General features: G+C 46.9%; 1 protein-coding gene across 3 annotated transcripts in view; it reads right to left on the reverse strand.

Annotated features, from left to right (window-relative positions):
- MTA1 (metastasis associated 1) overlaps positions 1–22,220 on the reverse strand; it is a 721,937-nt gene that overhangs the window by 523,933 nt on the left and 175,784 nt on the right. For all 3 annotated transcript variants that reach the window (XM_086937146.1, XM_086937145.1, XM_086937147.1), the window contains exon 3: positions 18,082–18,175. In XM_086937146.1, the coding sequence (XP_086793272.1) occupies positions 18,082–18,175 (94 nt within the window). The remainder of the gene's footprint in view (positions 1–18,081; positions 18,176–22,220) is intronic.

Below are 22,220 nucleotides of genomic sequence, written 5' to 3' on the forward strand. Positions count from 1 at the left end.
GCAGCCTCTTTGAGATGAAGATACGACAGCGGTTGGTGCTGGGCCATGACGATCATCCATTTGGAATTTACAATGGTCCAGCATAGGGCGAGAAGATCTTACTGCAGTGCCAGAGGTGAAACATGGAATACAAGATGGCCAGGCCTTCTCAGTCAAGAGATGTGGCGGGTCAGGAAGCATGGAAGATTGTTAAACACAATGGTACACTGGTACACCAGATGCCTGATCAAAGACAAAGGATAGAAGGAAATAGCACGCATTGCCACAGTAGCTCCTGGCGCTTAATGGGACCTACTTTATGTTTGAATTTGCACCTTAAAAGGAAAAAGTGCTGTCAATCATAATGAAGTTCAACAGTGGCTGATGTGGACTAACTCACTGCCCCTTGCTATATGCTGTAGTGAGTCGAAGGAAAATGTGAATGATACAATATTAGGGTAGAGGGTTGGCTGAAAGCCCCTGCAAGTGATTATATTTAGGGGTGGGCAATAAATTTCGCTCCACCAACAGAATTTTGGGCAAATACCTCCAACCTCCGCGTGTTGGAGTTTTTTGGCATGTGTGGCTCATTAGCTGTAAGATGGCGAGTAAGGCCTGGGGTCCCCTCGAGAGATTTCAGGTCGCTAGGCGGGAACACAGGAGATTTCCCCCAATGTGGGCGATCATGACCATTCGCGGTCAGAAAGCTGCTGCTTGAGTAAAAAATCTACTCTTGCAGCAGCAAAATCAACACGAGAAGCAGCACCCTCTGACGCAACGTGTGGTGCAGTTTGCTTTTTCAGCGCTCCCTGCACTAAATTCAGCGTGAACAGCAGAACTTGCCCAATTCTGTCCGTTTGAAGAACTCCGCTACATAAAAATTCTGCTAAATTCCGGAGAGAGAAACTTCTAATTATATTATACATATAACTTTAGTAAAAATCTAAAGATCATGGCTATGGGAAGACGTATCACTACTACAGTGTGGTAAAAGCACTTATGTACAGGACAAAACGGAAACAAATTTACACTACAGCATGATTTATCAAGTAGGGTTCCTTTTCAACTATAATGCACTCTTGTATTTTGCCATGCTGAATTGGATACCAGAGAAGATATCTCACAGAATACAATTCAAGACCACCTCTCCAGGAATTTTTTCAGATTTTGTTAACAATTTTACCCATTTGGTTCTCACCATGTGACGAAGGCACAAGGATAAAGAATTAGGAAAGGGTGTTAATATGTTCTGACAACCACAGATTAAGAGGAAATGATGATCAGAGGTCCCAATCATACTAAGTGCATATATACTGTTTAGGCAGAGGCTTCTTTATAATTAGGCAAGCCTTGATTTGTACTGCTCACAGTAGTTTTAACAAGTGTAACACATTTAATTTTACCCAAGATAAGAAATATAGCTGTTTTATGTTAACTTATTTTTACAGCTGCGGTCTGACAGTTCTTGCAGATAAACTTATTTATATACTGTTAAATTAATTTTTAACACAAAATAGTCTAAAATGACCACTATGGTCCAAGATTTTAATTTAGGACAGATTCATAAACTACTGCTACAAGATTCGTCCACAGATTTAACTAGCAAATAATTGGGTGAATGCTTGTAAAGTGAACTATTATGTTAATATGTACTTCTGCACCTAAAGCAACTGTTAGATTAGATACTAGCAAAACTAGTAGTCCACTAGAAAATCTTTAATGTGGGTCCCACACTTGTTTCTTAACTTGGTTTTAAAATTACCGCTCACAATTTCCATCTTTTCTTAGCCAACGGTAAATGTGAGCTGTGGAGCAGGTGCTAAGTGGGGGTAGAGGGAGGCAGGTTGAGAGGTTAGGGCAGGGCATGAGCAGGTTCCTCCACCACAGCACCAACTCTGTGATAACACGAAGCGGTGTCCCGCTCGTGGATACCACTCCACCTGACTCAATGATAAGGAGAAAGCCATGCAGTCATACTAGAATGTGTGATCTCTTATGGGCTGTTGCAAGAACGACAGTCTGTGGATGTGAATGGGATTTTGTGGTGTCGGGCAATACTTCTGAACAAACCTAGACCTCCCTAACTTTGAGGGGACAGGAGTGTACTGCAATACGTGTTTCAAGGACACACACAAAATCTTTTGAATTCATTCACAGTCCAACAAAATATGTTGGTGTACCGATTACAAAAGAATGAAATGGGCTCTTCATCACTAATCACATAAATGTACCGCCAAGTGTCCTAGAAATAAAGCACTCTGTGTAGACCTTGACAAAGTTCATGAATTCATTTGAACTAATTATGTTTTCATCTGCTCATTGTAATCCTAACACGCATATGGCACAAAAATATAGAATGTGGAACGACCCGGCCATATAAACTCAACTAAAGTATTCTTAGGGAGAGGCTACCTCTGTTGATCATGATACATATGCACAGCGTACAGTAACATTAACAATGCCAATAAGAACTATTAATGGGGTGAGCACCGTAAATCGGCTGGCAAAAAAAAATATTTGTCTAAACTTATGGTCAGTTTCAATGTCTCGTCCAAAGGCTTTTTGACTAAGGTAAAGCTTTATTTTCCAGTGCCACATTACTAGAATGTGTCGCTTTTAAAGCGGAAGGCACAGAGTCATATTGAAAGTCTGTGCCCAATGCCATTTCAGTAAGAGGTTTGGAACTTCTGACAACATAAAAATGACCTAAGTATTGTATTTAGGTCTAATGCAACACCCTCAACATCCTCTGCTTCATATCATTAATTTATAGTCTTAGACGTCTTTAGGTTTGATTTGTAAGGGTTGCAGTTAGCCAAGAAATTTTGATTGTATAAATCAAAATATTTTACAAAACAATGACTTTTAGCCAGCCCTCTACATCCACTATTTGCTGTCATTCAAATTTTGTTCGAGCGCACAATATCATACAGAATGAGGCACAAGGTCTACCCACCTCAGCTGCTGGCTCATGCATCATGTTCACATCCACACAAAAACGTAGACTGTTAGTGTCATGGACTATTGGGTCACAGTTGTTTTTTTCATTTTTCATTTTTACTTTTTATCCCTCAGGGAAACTGTTACTAAAAATATTTCAGGAACACACCCCATACATGGGCCAGTGGATTTTGCCTTACAGGATAAGTTAGAAGAACAAGAGTAAATCGTATAAGCATCTTTATTAACAGCTGACGGAAGAAGCATCTGCAGGACTCAACTCTTCCTTTCTTGACTTCTCCCGCTGAAACACGAAGTCATATTTTTAATGCGGTAAAGTCTGGGTTCTACCGACTAGATCGGTTGAAGCAAGTTTCTTAAGGTACCTTGGCACACATTATTCACAAAAGGCATACAGGTTAAATTATTACCGAGATGTGAAAGGTGTTCCTCAGTGAAGGTTACGTTCCGCGAACAATCAGGGGCTCAGAAAGTAAGACTTGAACCTTGGCTGCAAATACTGCCATGGAGCAAAACTGTCTACAACCATGAACTAGGTGGTAAAAAACTGGGAAAAATTAAGTGACAAAAGGAGAGTGCCATGCAAATGTATGTCTAGTACCAAGAGGACACAGTTTTTGTTATGCAGCCTTCTGTGATACATTTTGTGGGTCCATTAGAGTGCCACGACTCAGGTTCTGACTAATAAAAGCTTGCTAACGCCCTGCCCACAGAATAATATTATTAAATCAATTTACAACTCTGCAGTTTTAGCGGAGTCTATCCCCACCTTTCTCATCTCACTTGCCCACCCCGATGGTAGTTGTTAGACCTGGCATCATTGGCAAGAGTCTCCCTTCCATTTTTGACGGATTGCCTCCTCTATTTTGATATGTTTTTACTGGATTTATGCTTTGGGAACTGTGCCACTGCTAATCAGTGCCACAGTGCAAGTGCTCCCTATGTTAAATTGATGTACTAATTGGTTATTCCATGATTGGGTTATTTGATTTATCTGTCAGCCCCTAGTACAGTGCACCATGGGTGCCCAGGGCTTGTAAATCAAATGCTGCTGGTGGGCTTGCAGCACTGGTTGTGCCACCCACAGAAGCAGCTTGTAAAGTGTTTCTCAGGCATGCCATTGCAAGGCCTGTATGCAGTCTAGCACTGCCATATCGACTTGGCCAAGTGCACCCACTTGCCAGTCCCTAAACCTTCCCTTTGTTTCATATTAGACACCCCTGTGGTAGGCCCAAGGCAGGGTTTATTGCAAGTATAAGGTAGGACATGCTCGGATGTCTATGTTCTAATAGTGAATTACAGCCATTTTCGTTTTTTCACCATTAAAGGCTACCTGTTCTCCATAGGCCAGAACGGGTAGCTAGACTATTACATTCTTATAATTCTAACTGACTCAGGGAACATGGTAGAAATTCGAATTTAGTATGCCTGAACTCAGAATAATAAAATACATCTTTTAGTAAAGTTGGTTTTAATATTCTGTGTTTGAAAATACCACTTTCAGAAAGTAGGTATTATCTTGCCTAACTATCCAGGCCTGCCTCTGCTGGGTTGTGTATTCCTTGTCTGGGTTTGTGAGTGACAGGGCTGGGGGATTCCAGGAGACAGGCTGGGGCAGCCCAGTGGTGAATAGAGAGATCTGCATCTAGATGGGAGGGAGGAGTTGCACCTGGGACCTGAATAGGGCTGGGCCTTCCCTCTACAATGCTGGCTCCACCTCCTGTGGCTTGTCTGATGTCTCTGTCCTGCACTGTGAAAGGAGAGAAGGAATCATGTCAACAGAATGCTCCAGAGCTGTATCTTACCTCCCCTGTGCTGGCTCCACCTCCTGTGGGGCAGCTGATGTCTCTGCCCTGCGCAGTGAAAGGAAGAATAGAGTCATGTAAACAAAGTGCTCAGGAACTGGTTTGGACTAGGCAGAGGCCTCTCTGCTTTCAGAGAACAAAGGATTTTGGGGTATAAATATTGGGACCCTGATCCCAAGAAATTAGATCACTTCTGGACAAGAAGCCTTTCTGCCAAGGAGAAGAACAAAGGAAGCTGCAGGAGTACTGCCCCTCTGCCAGTGTGCTGTTTGCTGGGTTGGCCTGCAGTGGTTGCTTCATTGCCAAGGGAAAGGAGGAGAAGGAACTGTGTAAGGACTTTCATCGACTGAAAATTCTCCAAGGGCTTGAACTGTGCTTGCCTCCTACTGAAGTCTCAGGGACAAAAGACTTCACCTACAGCTCTCCACTGAATTTCCTTGCCGGGAATTCTGACTCCAGACACTTGCGTGCCGCTCGGAGCTGGAAGCGAGAAGCATCGAGAAGTGTCGCCGCCGCAGCTCAAATCGTCGCAACGCCGGAGAAGCAAGCCTTTGCCGCATCTCCCTGGTGAAGTACTGGGTTTTTAAGAACCCAGCAGTGCCAGGGAACACACCCTAAGACTTCGAGTCCTTCCTGTTTCAGACTACAGAAACACAGAGTCTTCTCGGTGAAGTCAAAGATCGTATTTATTGGCTGCAGCCAGTAACAGGTATCCTAGAAGTACAACACGGTGTATATTATCAGGAGACTGCTCAATCTTACAAAGTCAGCCTTCTCCTTTTATACAAAATATTATGCTTTAGGCAAACATTCCTTATTTTACAGTTGACCATTCACATATTTTCACTACAAAGAAAAAGCAGAGTCATGATGACAAGCCCATATTTCAGTTTGTCCAGCCCACGATCGATTACCCGGCAAGGCCCAGTATTTTCATCAGATATCGACGGACCCCCAATAAAAATGGGCACCTCCTCCTCGTAAAGCAAGTCATAAAGAAAGAAACAGGGACAGGTGTGTGTAAGATTAGGCATGGTTTGTGTGCGATGAAAGGTTTATATGTTGTGCCTTGATACTAATCTCGTTCGGCCACTGGGAAGGGAACTGGCCGAACAGGTTTGGCTTCAGGCAATGGAGTCAGCTTGCCCAGGTTACAGAGGAGTCAGCAAAGGTGTACGTGTCCTTCAGACTCGTTTTTGGCCTTAGTTATTTGACTATGTGAGGGCAATCACAAAATGGCTGCCTTTCACAAAATGGAACCCGAGGGTTCAGGACGGAAACTCTGATTTCAGGGTGATTTCGTCACCCGATTATGACGAAAATGCTGATGCATAGTATTCAAACCATTATCGGTCTGCTGACACCAAAATCGTCATGATACGACGATGTTTATAACACGGGTCCAGAATTTTCAGTACCACACTGGAAGTGTGTGTTCATTGAAGCTGCCTGCTGTCGCATCACTGGAGAAGCGCGACGCCATCGTGAGTCGCCATAGCATCACAGGAGAAGCGTGTCGCAGGGCCTGTCGCGGCTCCAAAGTACAGAGTCGTCGCAAGGCTGCCAGGGCGTCATCGCCTCGCCGCATCAAGGGTGCCACCTTCTCGCATCACAACTGGATCGCATCGCATCAAGGCGCCATCTTGTGCATCGCAACGGGCCCGCAGGCCGAGAATCTACGCATCACCTCCACACCGGTAAGGCTCACGACGAGTCCACTACTCTGCGCAAGCATTAAGGCAGGACACAACCGTTCCCCGGGATCACGGAACCAACGCATCTCCCCTTTTGCGAGTCTTTTGTTTACTTTGCGTTACGCATCCAGGTACTTCGTTGAGAACTTTGTCGCATTTACCAACTGTGAGAAAGTGCCATCTTTCTTGTACTGGTATGCCCCCACTTTTTTCTGAACTGCTGATGTGCTTTGACTGAGTGTGCCATGGGTTCCTGCCAACCAGGTACCCAGGGCCTGTGTTCCTTCCCTAAAAGCTGTGTTGAAACTAAAACCCAATTGGCATCTCTGGCCACCTGTTGAGCCCCTAGTAAATGGTACCCTAGGTACCCAGGGCATGGTGACCAGAGAAGACCCTTTGAGGACTGCAGCACTTATTGTGCCACCCTCAGGTGCCCTGTACCCTGACACCCACACACTGCCTTTGCTGGCTGAGTGTCTAAGTACAGAACTAAACCAAGAGTCGACATGGCACACAATGCTGTGTGCCATGCCCACAGAAACCACTGCCCTGGCATACTTCAGTCACCCCTCTAGCTGGGTGCCCAATGCCAGAGGTGTGGGCACAGGTGCATGAGCCCTGTGCCCCTACAGTGCCCAGGGCCATTCCTGGACATTGTAAGTGCAGTGATGCCATTAAGAGTATATGGTGCTAGGAGGTTGTCATTACGAACTCCACAGCACCATAATGACTACCCTGAAGACTGACGTTTTGTACCAAACTTCTCAGCACATTAAACTTGCACTGATGCCAGTATGGGATTTAATGTAAATGCACCAGCGGGCATCTTAGAGATGCCCCCTGAAAACATAACCTACAATCCACGTTTGGGCTGCCACACAGCAGACATGTTGCTGGACCCCTGGGTGGAGAGCCCCCCGCTCTCCTGGGCCTGCAACAATGTACATCCTGGGCGAGGTGCTAGGTCTCCTCCCCCAGGATTGGCAGGGGGAAGCTTCAAAGGCATGCCGCCACTGTGAGCTTCTCCAGACCATTTGCAGTACCCAGCAACTGGCCCCCACCAGTCCTGACCCCCACTCTGGCGGGAAGACTGGCGGGAAAAACTACGTCAGGAAGGGAGGTGTGCCAGCCTGTGCCAACCCCACCCCTCAGGTGGGGGAGACAAGGAGAAGCACGACCCCGGGCTCCAGCCGCCTTGAAGATGGGGAGCCCTGCCGAAATACAGCTAGGATCCTGCCCCCCTCCCACAGGAAAGGAGCAGGTTAGGGTGTGTACCCACCGCAGGACAGGGACCTATTGGTCCCTGCCCTTGCACTACCTGAAACGCCCCTAAATTCAGTATTTAGGGGCTCCCTGAACCTTCCTTCCTCAGATCCCGATAAGAAAAGAAGAAAAAAGACCAAGAGGAAGAAGACACGCCGCGCAGCTGCTAACCACAGGACGAAAACAACCGACTTGGCCCCAGCCCTACCGGCCTGTCGATCCTGGAACCTGCTCCTGCCTAAATCCCGGCAACTCCTGCTTGAGTCCTTCCTAAGTGGCAGAGCTCAGGCAGTCCATCTTACCGGTTTCACTGCGGCCCCTCACAAGGTGACGTGTGGGGTCCCCCAGGGCTCCTCACTCTCCCCCCTTTTGTTTAATTTATACATTTTCCCCCTCATTTTTATGTTACAGCAGCTCGAGGTCACGGTGTACAACTACGCCGATGACCTCCAGCTTATTTTCAACCTTTCTCACTCCCCTTCATCCTTCCAGAATGTCCAATCTGTCATGCTGTTCATTCAGGATTGGATGAACTGCAACCACCTCAAACTCAATCCGGACAAGACCGAACTAGTCTTGACCGGAGGTGGTTGCAGTCCCTGGTCCCCCTCTCACTGGCCCTCCCCACTCGGTGCTCCCCCACTCCCGGTCCCCAAAGTCAAAACCCTTGGTATCTTCCTCAATCCCTCTCTCTCTGTTCACTCACAGGTTAGTTCTGTTGTTTCCTCATGTTTCTTCTCCCTCAGAACCATCAGGAAGATCTCTCGGTTCTTTTCACTCCCCGCCCTAAAGATCATAGTGCTGGCGATGGTGTTGTCGCGCCTTGACTACGGCAACATCATTTACAATGGTGCGCCTGCTTACGCCATTCACCGGCTGCAACTAGTGCAGAACCAGGCGGCCCGACTTATCTATGGCCTGCCTAAATATCATCGGGCCACCCCCTTACTGCAGGCACTGCACTGGCTGCCGGTGAAAGAGCGGGCCCTGTTCAAGCTTGGGTGCCTCACCTTTCAGGCCAGAATGGGCACAGCACCAGAGTTCATCTGTTCGGCTATCAAGCCTTACACCCCAGGGAGAGTACTTCGCTCCTCCCACCTGGCCCTCTTAACTGTCCCCCGATTCAAAAAGAAAAAGGCTGGCGGCACCAAGTTTTCTGTTCTGGCCCCTGTGTTTTGGAACTCCCTGCCCGTGGCACTTCGCACAACACCCTCCTACACTGAATTCAGGAAAAACCTCAAAACTTTCCTTTTCTCTCGTGCTTTGCTGCCTAACTCTCCTCGTTTGCCATCCGCTCGCAATCTGAAGCGCCATGAAACCGCATGGTATAAGTGCGCTATATAAATGTTTTTAAATTCAAATTTAAATTCAAATACAGTAACCTTGGGAAACCCAGAGGACCTGCCTGCCTCGACCCTCTTAAAGACTGGGACTCCCATCAGCAAAGGCTCTGCTGCAACAACCCTCCTGGTGCCAGCCAGGAAGCTCCGGACCAGCCCACTCTGCACCAGCCGAGCCCGGCCTGTGCCCAAGTGATCCAAGACCACGAGGATGACCCCCCCGGCAACTGGGACCCGAAGTCCTGAGCCCAAAGACCCTCCGCGACGAACCAGACAACGCCTGCAGACTCAGAAGTAGGGCCCCCCCCCCAACCGTGACCAGCTGAGGGTAAGCTTTTCCGACACCCAAAGACACCCCTGCACCCTACAGCCCCCTGTGCCTTGCTTTGGGGTACCTACTTGTGCTCCAAGATCCTACCTTACCTCTCGACATGCTGGTCGCCCCTGGAGAATCTCCGCCGCCGAGCCTGCAGCCTTTGTTCCCTTTTTACATTTTCCATTGGATAACATTGAGCGCCCGATGACTCAAAAGCACCCTACACCCAGCTGCCCGAGTACCGCTGGCTGTGCCACCTTTGTCCTATCCTGCTTCCCCCTTTGCCCTGAGCAAGTGACCAGGAGCCCAGCTCCCACAGCCGCATGGCCTGCTAGCCAGCAGCCACCAACCAGAGGCCCCCTGATCCCCATTGGACAACATTGGGCCTAACTACCTCTGCACCCGGCCGCCCCTGAGCCACTGACGGTGAACCAACTGTACCTACCTGACCCTGGGGGGACCCCTGAGTCCATCCCCAGAACCACAACTTCACCAGTCGAGTACTCACCAGGAAACCGCTAACTCACTTACCTGCCATTGAATAACATGGACTGGTTTTGACTCGAAAAATCTTCAAAGTGCCTACTTTTGAAAACTTAAAATATTCATATAAAATCATCCGAATTCCGAATTCCAAAATACTCACCTGTGATCAGGAGAGGAGCCAGTACTGTACCTTGTGGCCCAGTGCTGAAACTCAAAAGTTATCCCTAGCGGTTTTACTAGTAACTTTTATTTTCTCCATAGGAATCCGTTGTCTGCTTTTCTATGAAATTTCTTCTGTCTACTTTTGAAAACTAGAAATATTCTTTAAAAATCATACGAAATACTGAAACGTAATTACTTCCCTGTTTTAATTTAAGACCCCAGTGCTGGTCCCCGGAGCCCAGTACTGGATTACAAAAGTAACAAGATCGTACTTTACCTGCAACCTGAATCTTCTCCCATTGGATAAAATTGCCGGATTTCTGTTGAAAAGTTTTTAAGTGTGAACTTTTAAAATAGCTTTTTATTCCTGAAAAATCACTGTAATACCTAAATCGCTTTTGCTAAACTGTTTCCAGCTTAGACCCCAGGACTGAATCTAGGAGCCAGTCCTGGGATTACCAAAGTAATCTACAAAGTAATCATCTGTGTTTATACAAGAAAATCCATGGAGCTCAATGCTAAATTGTGTTGCCTACTGCAACCCCTGTACCTATTGTGTTTACAAAGTTTATTGCCTTTCTGCAAAGTACTCACCGGAGATCTCTCATATAGAGAAGAGTATATTTTGATGCCTGTTGGTTCTAGAAATAAAACAACTGTATCTTTGATATACAAACAATTGGCCTGGAGTTCAATCTTTGAGTGTGTGAAACCTTTTGCTGACTGAGTGTGTACAACAAATGCTTTACACTGTCCTCTAGTACTGCTTTACTGCTCGACCAAGTACCACTTTAGAGAGTAAGGTCACACCAGGCTTCAACCTCTGTTATACCTCTGGGGTTTGTGGACTCTATACACACTGTACCTTATTCTGGTCCAGTATATATAGAGCCACTTTCTCACACCAACAACTTGAACTAAGCAACTTTAACCATCTTTTAGGTAATCTTAAGTATAGTATTGTGGATTTTTGTGGTCTTGTGTTTAAGTCTATATAAAGAATACTTATTTTTATAAAACCTGTGTTGTGTCCATCTGTAGTGTTTTCACTGTATTACTGTGTATATTCACAAATGCTAACACACGGCCTCTGAGATAAGCCTGTCTGCTCGTGCCAAGCTACCAAGGGGGTGAGCAAGGGTTATTAAGGAGTGTAATCCCCTTATCCTGACTTAGAAGTAAGGGTCCCTCTTTGGACAAAGGTGAATACCATTGCCAAGTAGAGAACCCCAGATCTAACATTGGTGGTCAGCGGTGGGATTTGGACTTTGCATTTGTGTTTCATATACAGTGATTGGTGTACACTACTAGTGAGTGCAGACCAAACGCAACCACATACTTTTTGTTAGAATCTTTTTCAGTGGACTGTTAGTTTTTCCTGAAAACTCCCAATTCCTACTACCATGAGTAAACCAGCATCTGTTGCATTTATGGATCTTGAATTTGAGGAAGAGAGTTTGTATACCTACACTGTGAAACAGCTCAAACATCTGTGCAGGAAATTGAAAGTTGCTACACCAGGCATTTCCAAAAAGGAAGACTACCAAAAGGCGCTGAGGGCCTGGGTAGAAGAAAGAAATGCCCATGATCTTGTGGTGGAGCCAGTTGTGGATACAGATGGGTCCATTGAGAGAACAGTGTTTTCAGCTAGGGGAGGGGGAGCCTCTCCACCTGGCAGCAGCATCTCTTCCAAAGACCTGCCCCCCATAGAGTTGGAAGACAGGGAGAGAAATAGGGCACTCAAGCTGGAGTTGGCTAAGCTTAAGATGGAGAGTCAGAGGGAAACAGAGAATAACAGGTTGTCTTTGGAAAGAGAGAAAATGAGAATGGAACATGAGGATGTTGAGGGAGCTAGAGATCAAGGGCTTAGAAATCAATCCCTATGGTGGCAGCGCACCATCTGTGCCTTTAGAAGGCAGGGTACATATTCCCAAGGATGTTATCAAGGATTTCCACAAAGGTGAAGATATTGGGCAGTGGTTTGCAGCCTATGAGATAGCCATGCTGGCCCACCGGATCCCTGAGAAGAATTGGGGAGAGGGTTTGTGGGGTCGCTTTTTACCTGAAGGTAGGGATACTTTGTTAGACTTGCCCAGTGATCACATGAAAGAAAACACTGATTACAAGGTATGGGTTAACTCCAGAGCTCTATAGACAGAGGTTCAGGAATTGTAAGAAACTGGAGGGAACCACTTGGGTAGAATATGCGTCTTTCTTTTGCAGAGCTATGGATGGTGGTATGGTGAGGGGTAGCAATGTTGATAATTTTCAAGCGCTCTATGATTTGATTGCTAGAGAGCACTTGTCTGCTAATTGTTTTCCAGAGCTACGCCAGCACCTTATTGATAGCAAGTTGACTAACCCTAGAAAGCTTGCTGAAGAGGCAGACTGCTGGGTCAGTACCAGGGTCCACAAGGGTCTTGTGGGAGACTCCGCCAAAGGTGGGCAGGGTCCCCAGCAGAAGAGTTGGGGGGGGGGAGACAAGGGTAAACAGAGGGAGTTCCAAAAAGGTCCCCAAAGTAATTCCCAAGGAGCCCAAAGTAAGGATTCCCAGCCTCCCCCTGAGAAGAAGTCAGGCCCCCCGACGGGTAAACCTGTTCCGAGGGGGCCCGTTACCTGCTTTCAGTGTAAGCAGGTGGGACACTGTGGGTATGATCCCCAGTCTCCCCAAAGGGGTCAGTATGTGCCACCCCGTCAGATGGCCAGTGTAGCCCTGGGTGGGGAGGAGATGGGTGCCCAAGGTGGGTGGGGTCCCACAGAAATGTCCCTTGCCTCATTAGGAGACTTTGAGATGGTCCCTAGGACTCAGCTGCCTGATAACACTAAAAAAATACAGGCATTGGGTGACCATCAATGGCAATAGAGTGGAGGCTCTGAGAGACACAGGAGCAAGTGTGACAGCTGTCAGGTGTCACTTAGTGTCTGAAGAGCAGGTAGTCCCTCATGCATTCTTCCAAGATGTTACCACTGACAATACAGAGAGCCATTGCAAGGTGGCTCAATTTCCCTTTCAGGGTAGTGGGGGGCGGGGGGGGGGGGGGGGTTCTGGTACTCTTCAAGTAGCTGTGAGGCTATCCATGCCTTTTGTCTGTTAGGCAAGGATTTAGAAAGCTCCCCTTGGGCTAAGGTGGAGAAGAAGGCGCATTTAGAGATGTTGGGTCTGCCTGAGTGGGCATGTGTGACCACTCGGTCTATGGCAGCTAAGGGTGTTCAAGAGACCCTGGAGCCTGAAAATATGGCCCAGGGACCTACCATAAAGAAAAGAGGTTCGGGGGCGCGGGAAACGAGCCCCCATTGTTCCCACGGTCCAGGAGGAGGCAGACCTTGAGGGGGATGCCCTGGAACCTACGGGAGAGCAAGTGTTGGAACTGGGGAACCTACCCGAGCTGACCCATTGGCAGCAAGAAGGGGGTCCCTCCAGGGAGGAATTTTGTGAAGAGCAGCAGAAGTGCCCTTGTCTTGTGGGTTTGAGGCAACAGGCCACAAACCAGGCAGCAGGTGATCAGTCTGGATCACATTGGATCTACTGGGAGAACGGTCACCTGTATAGCGAGCCTAAGGTTGCTGAGCCTGGGTCAGCCCGTGTGCTGGTGGTACCCCAGCGCTTCAGAGCCTTCCTACTGGGTTTGGCTCATGATGTTCCTTTAGCTGGTAATCTGAGGCAGAACAAGACCTTTGAAAGGCTTGTCTCCCACTTTTATTGGCCCCAGATGCGGAAGAGTTCAGATACTCATTGTAGGACCTGTCAAACTTGCCAGGCAAGTGTGAAAAGTGGAAGGAGGCACAAGGCCCCTCTCCAACCTTTGCCTGTAGTCAGTAACCCCTTTGAACGGGTGGGCATTTACATTGTGGGGCCACTGTACCCCAAGACAGCCATGGGAAACCGGTTTATAATGGTCTTGGTGGACCATGCTATTCGGAAGCCATTCCGCTCAGGACAGAGACAGCCCCCATTGTGGGACGTGCACTGATGGGGATCTTCTCCCGTGTGGGGTTCCCCAGAGAGGTGGTGTCTGACCGAGGTACAAACTTCATTTCCAATTATATGAAGTCTCTGTGGAAGGAATGTGGTGTTACCTATAAGTTCACCACTACCTACCACCCACAAGGTAATGGGCTGGTTGAAAGGTTCAACCGGACCCTCAAAGGCATGATCATGAAATGAAATGAAATGAAAAATTATATTTATATAGCGCATAACTACCCAGAGGCCTCGCAGCGCTTTAACTGAATTCCAAGGCGATGTACTGGGTAGGTTAACACACTTTTCCAAACAAGTGAGTTTTTAAAACTTTCCTGAATGCCATCCGATTGTTGTTCTCTCTAAGATCAAGAGGAAGGGATCATGGTTTTTGAGAAACCAATGAGGCGTAAGTGAGACGTCCTCTTGCCATGCCTTCTGTTTGCCTACCGAGAGGTGCCACAAAAGTGTCTAGAGTTCAGCCCCCTTGAGCCTTTGTATGGTCACGCGGTAAGAGGACCTTTGAGATTGGTCAAGGAAGTCTTGGAGCAATCTCCCAGGAAACCTCCCCAGGATGTATATAGCTACATGCTGGCCTTCAGGAACCAGGCTCGGCGTTTCAGAGATCTCGCTCAGGCGAATCTGGAAGCCAGCCAGGAGGAAATGAAGTAGTGGTACGATCAGAATGCCACTCTGATTGAGCTTCAACCTGGACAGAAAGTTTGGGTCATGGCCCCGGTGAAGCCTCGGGCACTCCAGGACATGTGGTCCGGTCCGTATGAGGTGGTGGAGCGCAAGAGTGATGTAACCTATCTGGTGAACTTGCGGTCTCCCAGGAACCCCTTGCGGTCCTGTATGTTAACCGCCTGAAGCCCCACTTAGAAAGGTCCGAAGTGGGCATGCTCCTAGCGACAGATGGTGGAATGGAGGAGAAGACAGAGCCTCTTCCTGACCTTCTGTCTGCAACAGAGCGAGATGAGTCAGTGGATGGTGTCAGCCTCTCTGCCACACTGACCCCTGATCAGCAGCAAGATTGTCGCCAGCTGTTGGGGCAATTCTCTGATCTATTTTCGTTGGTTCCTGGTGTCACAGAGTGGTGCGTCCATGTTGTGGACACTGGAGACAGTTCTCCTGTGAAACACAAGGCTTACAAAGTGACTGACAAGGTTAGGGCTTAAATTAAGGCGGAAATCTCCAAGATGTTTGCTTTAGGCGTCATTGAGGCCTCAAACAGAAGTGGAGGTGGAGTGCAATGGACGGTGAGGCATTTGCTGTGGTCTGGGCACTGAAGAAGTTGAGACCATACTTGTTTGGGACTCACTTCCGGGTTCAGACCGACCACAGGCCCCTCAGATGGCTGATGCAGATGAGGGGTGAAAGCCCAAAGTTGTTGAGGTGGTCCATTTCCCTACAGGATATGGACTTTACGGTGGAACACCGCCCTGGTACAGAACACACCAACGCTGATGGTCTGTCCAGATTTTTCCGCCTTAGTGAAGAGAAGACCCAAGGGGAAGGGTAGTTGTCCCCACATTTCAGCTGGAGGAAACATGTGTTAGACCTGGCATCATTGGCGTGAGTCTCCCTTCCATTTTTGATGGATTGACTTCTCTATTTGGATATGTTTTTGCTGGGTTTATGCTTTGGACACTGTGCCACTACTAAACAGTGCCACTCTGCAAGAGCTCCCTATGTTAAATTGATGTACTAATTGGTTATTCCATGATTGGGTTATTTGATTTATCTGCAGCCCCTAGTACAGTGCACCATGTGTGCCCAGGGCTTGTTAATCAAATGAAGCTGGTGGGCTTGCAGCACTGCTTGTGCCACCCACAGAATCAGCTTGTAAAATGTGTCTCAGGCCTGCCAATGCAAGGCCTGTGTGCAGTCTAGCACTGCCAAGTCGACTTGGCCAAGTGCACCCACTTGCGAGTCCCTAAACCTTCCCTTTGCTTCATATTAGACACCCCTATGGTAGGCCCACGGGCAGGGTGCATTGTAAGTATAAGGTAGGACATGCTCTGATGTGTATAGCATGTTCTAATAGTGAATTACAGCCATTTTCGTGTTTTCACTATTGAAGGCGGCCTGTTCTCCATAGACCAGAATGGGCAGTTAGATTATTACATTCTTATAATCCTAACTGACTCAGGGAACATGGTAGAAATTCGAATTTGCCTGAACTCAGAATAATAAAATACATCTTTTGGTAAAGTTGGTTTTAATATTCTGTTAGAAAATACCACTTTTAGAAAGTAGGTACTTTCTTGCCTAACTATCCAGGCCTGCCTCTGCTGGGTTGTGTATTCCTTGTCTGGGTTTGTGAGTGACAGGGCTGGGGGATTCCAGGAGACAGGCTGGGGCAGCCCAGTGGAGAATAGACAGATCTGCATCTAGACGGGAGGAAGGAGTTGCACCTGGGACCTGAATAGGGCTAGGCCTTCCCTCTACAATGCTGGCTCCACCTCCTGTGGTTAGTCTGATGTCTCTGCCCTGCACTGTGAAAGGAGAGAAGGAATCATGTCAACAGAGTGCTCCAGAGCTGTATCTTCCCTCCCCTGTGCTGGCTCCACCTCCTGTGGGGCGGCGGATGTCTTTGCCCTGCACAGTAAAAGGAAGAAGTCATGTAAACAAAGTGCTCAGGAACTGGTTTGGACTACGCAGAGGCCTCTCTGCCTTCAGAGAATAAAGGATTTTGGGGTATAAATATTGGGACCCTGATCCCAAGAAATTAGATCACTTCTGGACAAGAAACCTTTCTGCAAAGGAGAAGAACCAAGGAAGCTGCAGGAGTTGTACTGCCCCTCTGCCAGTGTGTTGTTCGCTGGATTGGCCTACAGTGGTTGCTTCATTGCCAAGGGAAAAGAAAAGGAACTTTGTAAGGACTTCCATCTACAGAATATTCTCCAAGGGCTTGAACTGTGCTTGCCTCCTGCTGAAGTCTCAGGGACAAAAGACTTCACCTCCAGCTCCCCACTGAATTTCCTTGCCGGGAATTCTGACTCCAGACACTTGCGTGCCGCTGGGAGCTGGAAGCGCGAAGCATCGAGAAGAAGCGTGTCGCTGCCGCAGCTGAAATCGTCGCACCGCCTGAGAAACGAGCCTTCACAGCATCTCCCGGGAAGCGTGTGTTCATAGAAGCTGACTGCTGTTGCATCACCGGAGAAGTGTGACGCCATCGTGAGAGTCGCCATAGCATTACCGGAGAAGCAGGTCGCAGGGCCTGTCACGACTCCAAAGTACAGAGTCGTCGCAAGGCTGCCAGGACGTCATCGCATCATCATCGCCGCATCAAGGGTGCCATCTTCTCGCATCACAACCGGATCGCATTGCATCAAGGCACCATCTTGCACACCGCAACAGGCCTGCATGCCGAGAATCTACGCATCACCTCCACCGGTAAGGCTCACGAGTCCCCTACTCTGTGCAAGCATTGAGGCAGGACGCAACCGTTCCCCCGGATCACGGAACCAACGCATCTTCCCTTTTGCTTACTTTGCGTTACGCATCCAGGTACTTTGTTGAGAACTTTGTCGCATTTACCAACAACTTGAACTAAGCCACTTTAACCATCTTTTTAGTAATCTTAAGTGTAGTATTGTGGATTTTTGTCGTTTGTGGTCTGGTGTTTAAGTCTATATAAAGAATACTTATTTTTATAAAATCTGTGTTGTGTCCATCTGTAGTGTTTTCACTGTATTACTCTGTATATTCACAAATGCGTAACACACTGCCTCTGAGATAAGCCTGTCTGCTCGTGCCAAGCTACCAAGGGGGTGAGCAGGGGTTATTAAGGAGTGTAATCTCCTTATCTTGACTAAAAGTAAGGGTCCTTCTTTGGCCAAAAGTGAATACCATTGCCAACTAGAGACCCCCAGATCTAACAGCAGTCAAGTGTTTTTTTAGCCTGGTGAACATCTAGGATTGCTGAAGCCTGGGAAAGGTGAACTGCCACCAAAAGAAATCTGCTCAATATGGCGAGTCGGGTAAAACAGTACACAAATGGAAAAGGGAATCGTGAGCTAGACAAACATTGAACATGGTTTCAAGGCATTGTCAGAGTGAAATTCACATCATAACATCTACTTTTACAATGTAGAGTAAAATAACCTACTTGCATGTTTGTCTGCCAGTGAGATAAGTGTGCTAGATATGTCTCTTCTTCTGTAGAAACATACCACTTTTGCTTCCACATTTCCAGTTGCTGTCTGTAAAACAGAGAAACAAACAAAACATCAAGCTTGTTCCCACCCTGAACTCTAAAACCCCTATTCCTTAAAGAATCGGAACAGCAACTACAGTCACCCTTGTAAGCATGAGAATCAAACACAAAGCAGTAGAACAGGTTACTTGCCTTTGATAACACGCTCTCTGCTGGATGCTCCAAATGCATAACTGAATTTTCCTCACCATTAGATTGTATTGGCCAATAGACTGGCCAGACAGGAGCCAAAAACATTTCATCAATAATCTACTGCGCCAGTAGATAATGTCGAACAACTCCACGCTGACGGCATCCCATCCCAGAAGCGACATATAAACACCACACCAGAAGCAACACATAAAAACCACCCCAGAAGTAACATATGAACACCACCCCTGTGTGCTGAAATACGATACTTGTCTTTTCCCCTATCCGCGCCCTCAGATGCGGAGTGCAAGACCAACTGAGGAGGACAGTGTGATCATCTCTAACTTCAAACTTTTTTAAATGTCTAATAGAAGCCAATCTACAGAACAGGGAAGTGGGGAGGCAGTGTGGAATCCACAGTTAAACAGAGTATTCATCAAAAAGTGTTACTGACGATAACTAATTAGTTGAAAGGGTCTGCTTTTGCAGTCACCCCATTCTTCATTCTAGAAAACCCCACAAAGAGCTCATCTTCCACCCAACGAGCATTGGGACAATAAAAACAAAAAATCAAAGCCCTTTTAAGGCCCACGCGATGGAGCTGCTCCTCCTTTTTTAAAGGGAGAGCAAAAAATGCTTGTAAAGCGGTCACAACCGTATGTAAAAAGACCACCCGCGACCTCAGGACCAATTTGTCCTGGAAGAAGGAGGTGTTGGGTTGTAACACTAAGTGCCTGGAGTTGACTGGTGCAACAAGCTTGCGTAATAAGAATGAGGAACACAATTTCAGATTCAAGAGATGCAGTGAACAACTTTGCATAGGTGCAAAGGGTGCCTGCATAAGAATAGTCACAACTAAGTAAAGGTCCCACTGGTGTGTCACAAACTGTTTGCAAGGGAATAGATGTGTCAAATCTTTAATATACTGCATCACATCTGGTGATTTAAACAGTGGTTGGTCTGGCTGACAAAGAAAGGCCAAACGGTTCGACAAATACTCTTTCACAGAGCCTACTACAAGGCCTTACTGGACTAAAGACAAACAAGCATGAGAAAAGCTTACAGCGTAGCTTTTAAAGGGCATGCATCCCAGACACCAGACAAGGTTACAAACTTAACAGCACTAGGACAGATAGGTAGAGTAGAGGACATCCACCACCTAAGAAAGCAAGTCAAATGCAGCCCATTTCAGATGCTCAATCTCCATGATTAGAGGTGCAAGTTGCGGAGGTCAGCTGTGTGGGGAGGGAAAAGCAGTCTGCCGCATAACAAATTGTCAGTCACCGATCTTGGGGCATCTCCTTCAAGACCTGGATGGGGTTGAAAGGTAGTCTTAATGCTGGGTGAAATGGGATGTGAAGTTCCACTGCAGCGCCCTGCACCCACCACCAGGGGTAGCTGGCAGAGGCTAAGAGGCCAAAAAGCCTCAGACTCACCCTCACCGGCACCAGGATTGAACCCAAAATACCAGCAACACCGTTGTGGCGGGGAAAAAAAGTCTTGAACCTCAACATACGTAGGATCGTAACTAAGAGGACAAGACTCAGTTAAGGCAGCTGTTGGGACTGCGGCTCTTTTGTGGTAAAACTCAATGTTAAGAGTTCCGCTGTTATCCAGACAGGTTACACCACTGACCGCAGCGAGCCTGCTGTCAGCAGCCAGTCATCAATGTATGGGAAAACAGGAACTTCTGAACTCAGACAATGGGCAGAAACTATCTCCATCACTTTAGTGAAAAAAACAAAAGATTGCTACAAGACCAAAGGGGAGCATGGCAAATTGAATGTGTTCCTAGAACACCTTGAACAGCAGGTAACATCTGTGGTACTGTAAGTTCATTAAATAACACATCCTGGAAGTCTTCAAGTCCATCCAATCTCTCAAGTACACAGGAGATCGGATCTGAACAAATGTGAGCATTCTGAATTTGTCCTTCTGCAGGAAGACATTTGGGATCAAAAGCCAATGATAGGTCCAATGCCCATGTCCTTCTTCGGGGTCAGGAAGCAGCATGAATAAGTACCCTAGCCACCCATTCAAGGTCACCCTTGGAAATAAAGAGGTATACCTCCTGCAGCAGGGTAGACAGACGCTCCTGTTCCAGTGCAGGAGGAATGTGGGGTGGCGAGGAAATGAAAGGCAGCGGAAAGACCCTTTTGATAATCTGAAGGACCTATCTGTCAGATACAGATGGATCACCAACCTGGGAGGAAATACTGAATTCTGCCTCCAACAGTCAGGCATGAGCTGCTGGGTATAAACTAAATTTGCTTGGTGGCAGTTGTAGCACAGGAAAAGGGGTCAGTGAACAGGTTCCACAGGTGGCCGGTGTAATGTCTGCCAGTGCTGTGTTCGCAGGCCCAAAAGGACTAGGCTGTATCACTGGCTGGGAAGGTTTTCGATGCTTACTCCAGTATTGGAACTTTCGTAGTTTGACATGCTTGAATAAATCTCCGTTGTCTAGGTACCTTTAAAAAGTAATGTTGTAACAGATATAAAACAAAGGCCTAAGGCCTTTTGATTTAGTAACAGATCTTAATCTTTATTTTAAAAAGGACCAAACTTAGAAGACAACCAATCAGATGAAACAACCCTGTAGAACCTTCCTGAGAGAAGCTTTAGTCCCTCAGAATTTTTACTGCACCTAGTGCTAGAGTCTCCACTGAGCCCTCACAGCTTTCTTGAAAGATTTCTTCAGGTATTTCCTTCTTCTGACTTCAAAGATATACTTTCCAGATCTGTGTATCTGCGTTTTGCTGAAGCAAACTGACATCCATCATGTCAGACACAACTAAAAAAGGCTTCTTCAGACCCTGTGGCAATTGCAGAAAGAGATTACATATCGATGAACCTCATAAAGACTGTTTATATAGTCTTTATCTGGATCATAAACCTAAGGATTGTAAGGTATGTGGCACATTTTCTACAAAGACTTTGCAAGATCCTGAAGGGATGCTTCTCTTGTGGCTGCATAGGCTAAAGAACAGAGATACTCTAGTCTTTGATGAGGAGAGTGACGCCACTTCAAAATCCACTTCCAAAACACCTCAAAAAAGACCTCTTGATGCCCTCTAGGTCATTCCTCTCAGCAACCACCTAAGGCGTCTAAACAATTCTTCAGAGGTTTCCCGTAAGCATGGTGCTCCTTCTCAGTTGTCTCCCTCACCCCAGCTAGACAAGAAACCAGATTCTGCAAAAAAAAAAAAAAAAATCCCTTCAGAAATAGGCTTCAGAGCCTTCTACTCCTCCTCCAAAGGTGAAACATATAGTATACCTGTCGTTGTAGTATTTGCTGCTTGAAGAATTTTCTTGATTCACATGCTGTGCATTATTCCAGCATCTAGTGGATGGGTCCGGAATTATTGTATTTCCCTTTTATGTTTTATTTTTTGTTGTTGGTGTCCTCCTGTGACGTCGACGCGCTTCCTCTGAAAGCTCCCATCTTTTGTCGCCATCTTCGGATTCTTTTTTTTTTCCCTCCCGTCTCATCTTTCTGGTGGAGGAGGGTGGGTTCGCTACTGAATCCCAAAAATTCTTCAAGCTAAAAAAACTACACGGACAGCTAAGAAACAATACGTTTTGCAGCGTGAATCTTTTCTGGATTCACATGCTGTGCATAGATTTTGTAGCGGTTTGCTAGTCTTGTGGTGGCTGGGTGGAAGATGAGCGCTGGTTTGTGAATATATGTTGTAAGATCTTTTGCCCTACTTGTGCTTCTTTATTCATTTGAATGTGCACACAGTAACGTTTTGTGAAGGTGTGCACGGATGACCAAGTTGGGGCAAAGCAAATGTCTTGACTTGGAGTATGTGCTAGAAATGCGACTGTTGCTCCTTTCTTCCTTTTTGAGCGAGACCGTGGTGTTCCTTGTAAAGCCTGTCCTGCTAGTTTGTGGCATAATT

The sequence above is a fragment of the Lissotriton vulgaris genome, chromosome 9 (genome assembly GCF_964263255.1).
Source record: "Lissotriton vulgaris chromosome 9, aLisVul1.2, whole genome shotgun sequence".
Taxonomy (NCBI): Eukaryota; Metazoa; Chordata; class Amphibia; order Caudata; family Salamandridae; genus Lissotriton; species Lissotriton vulgaris.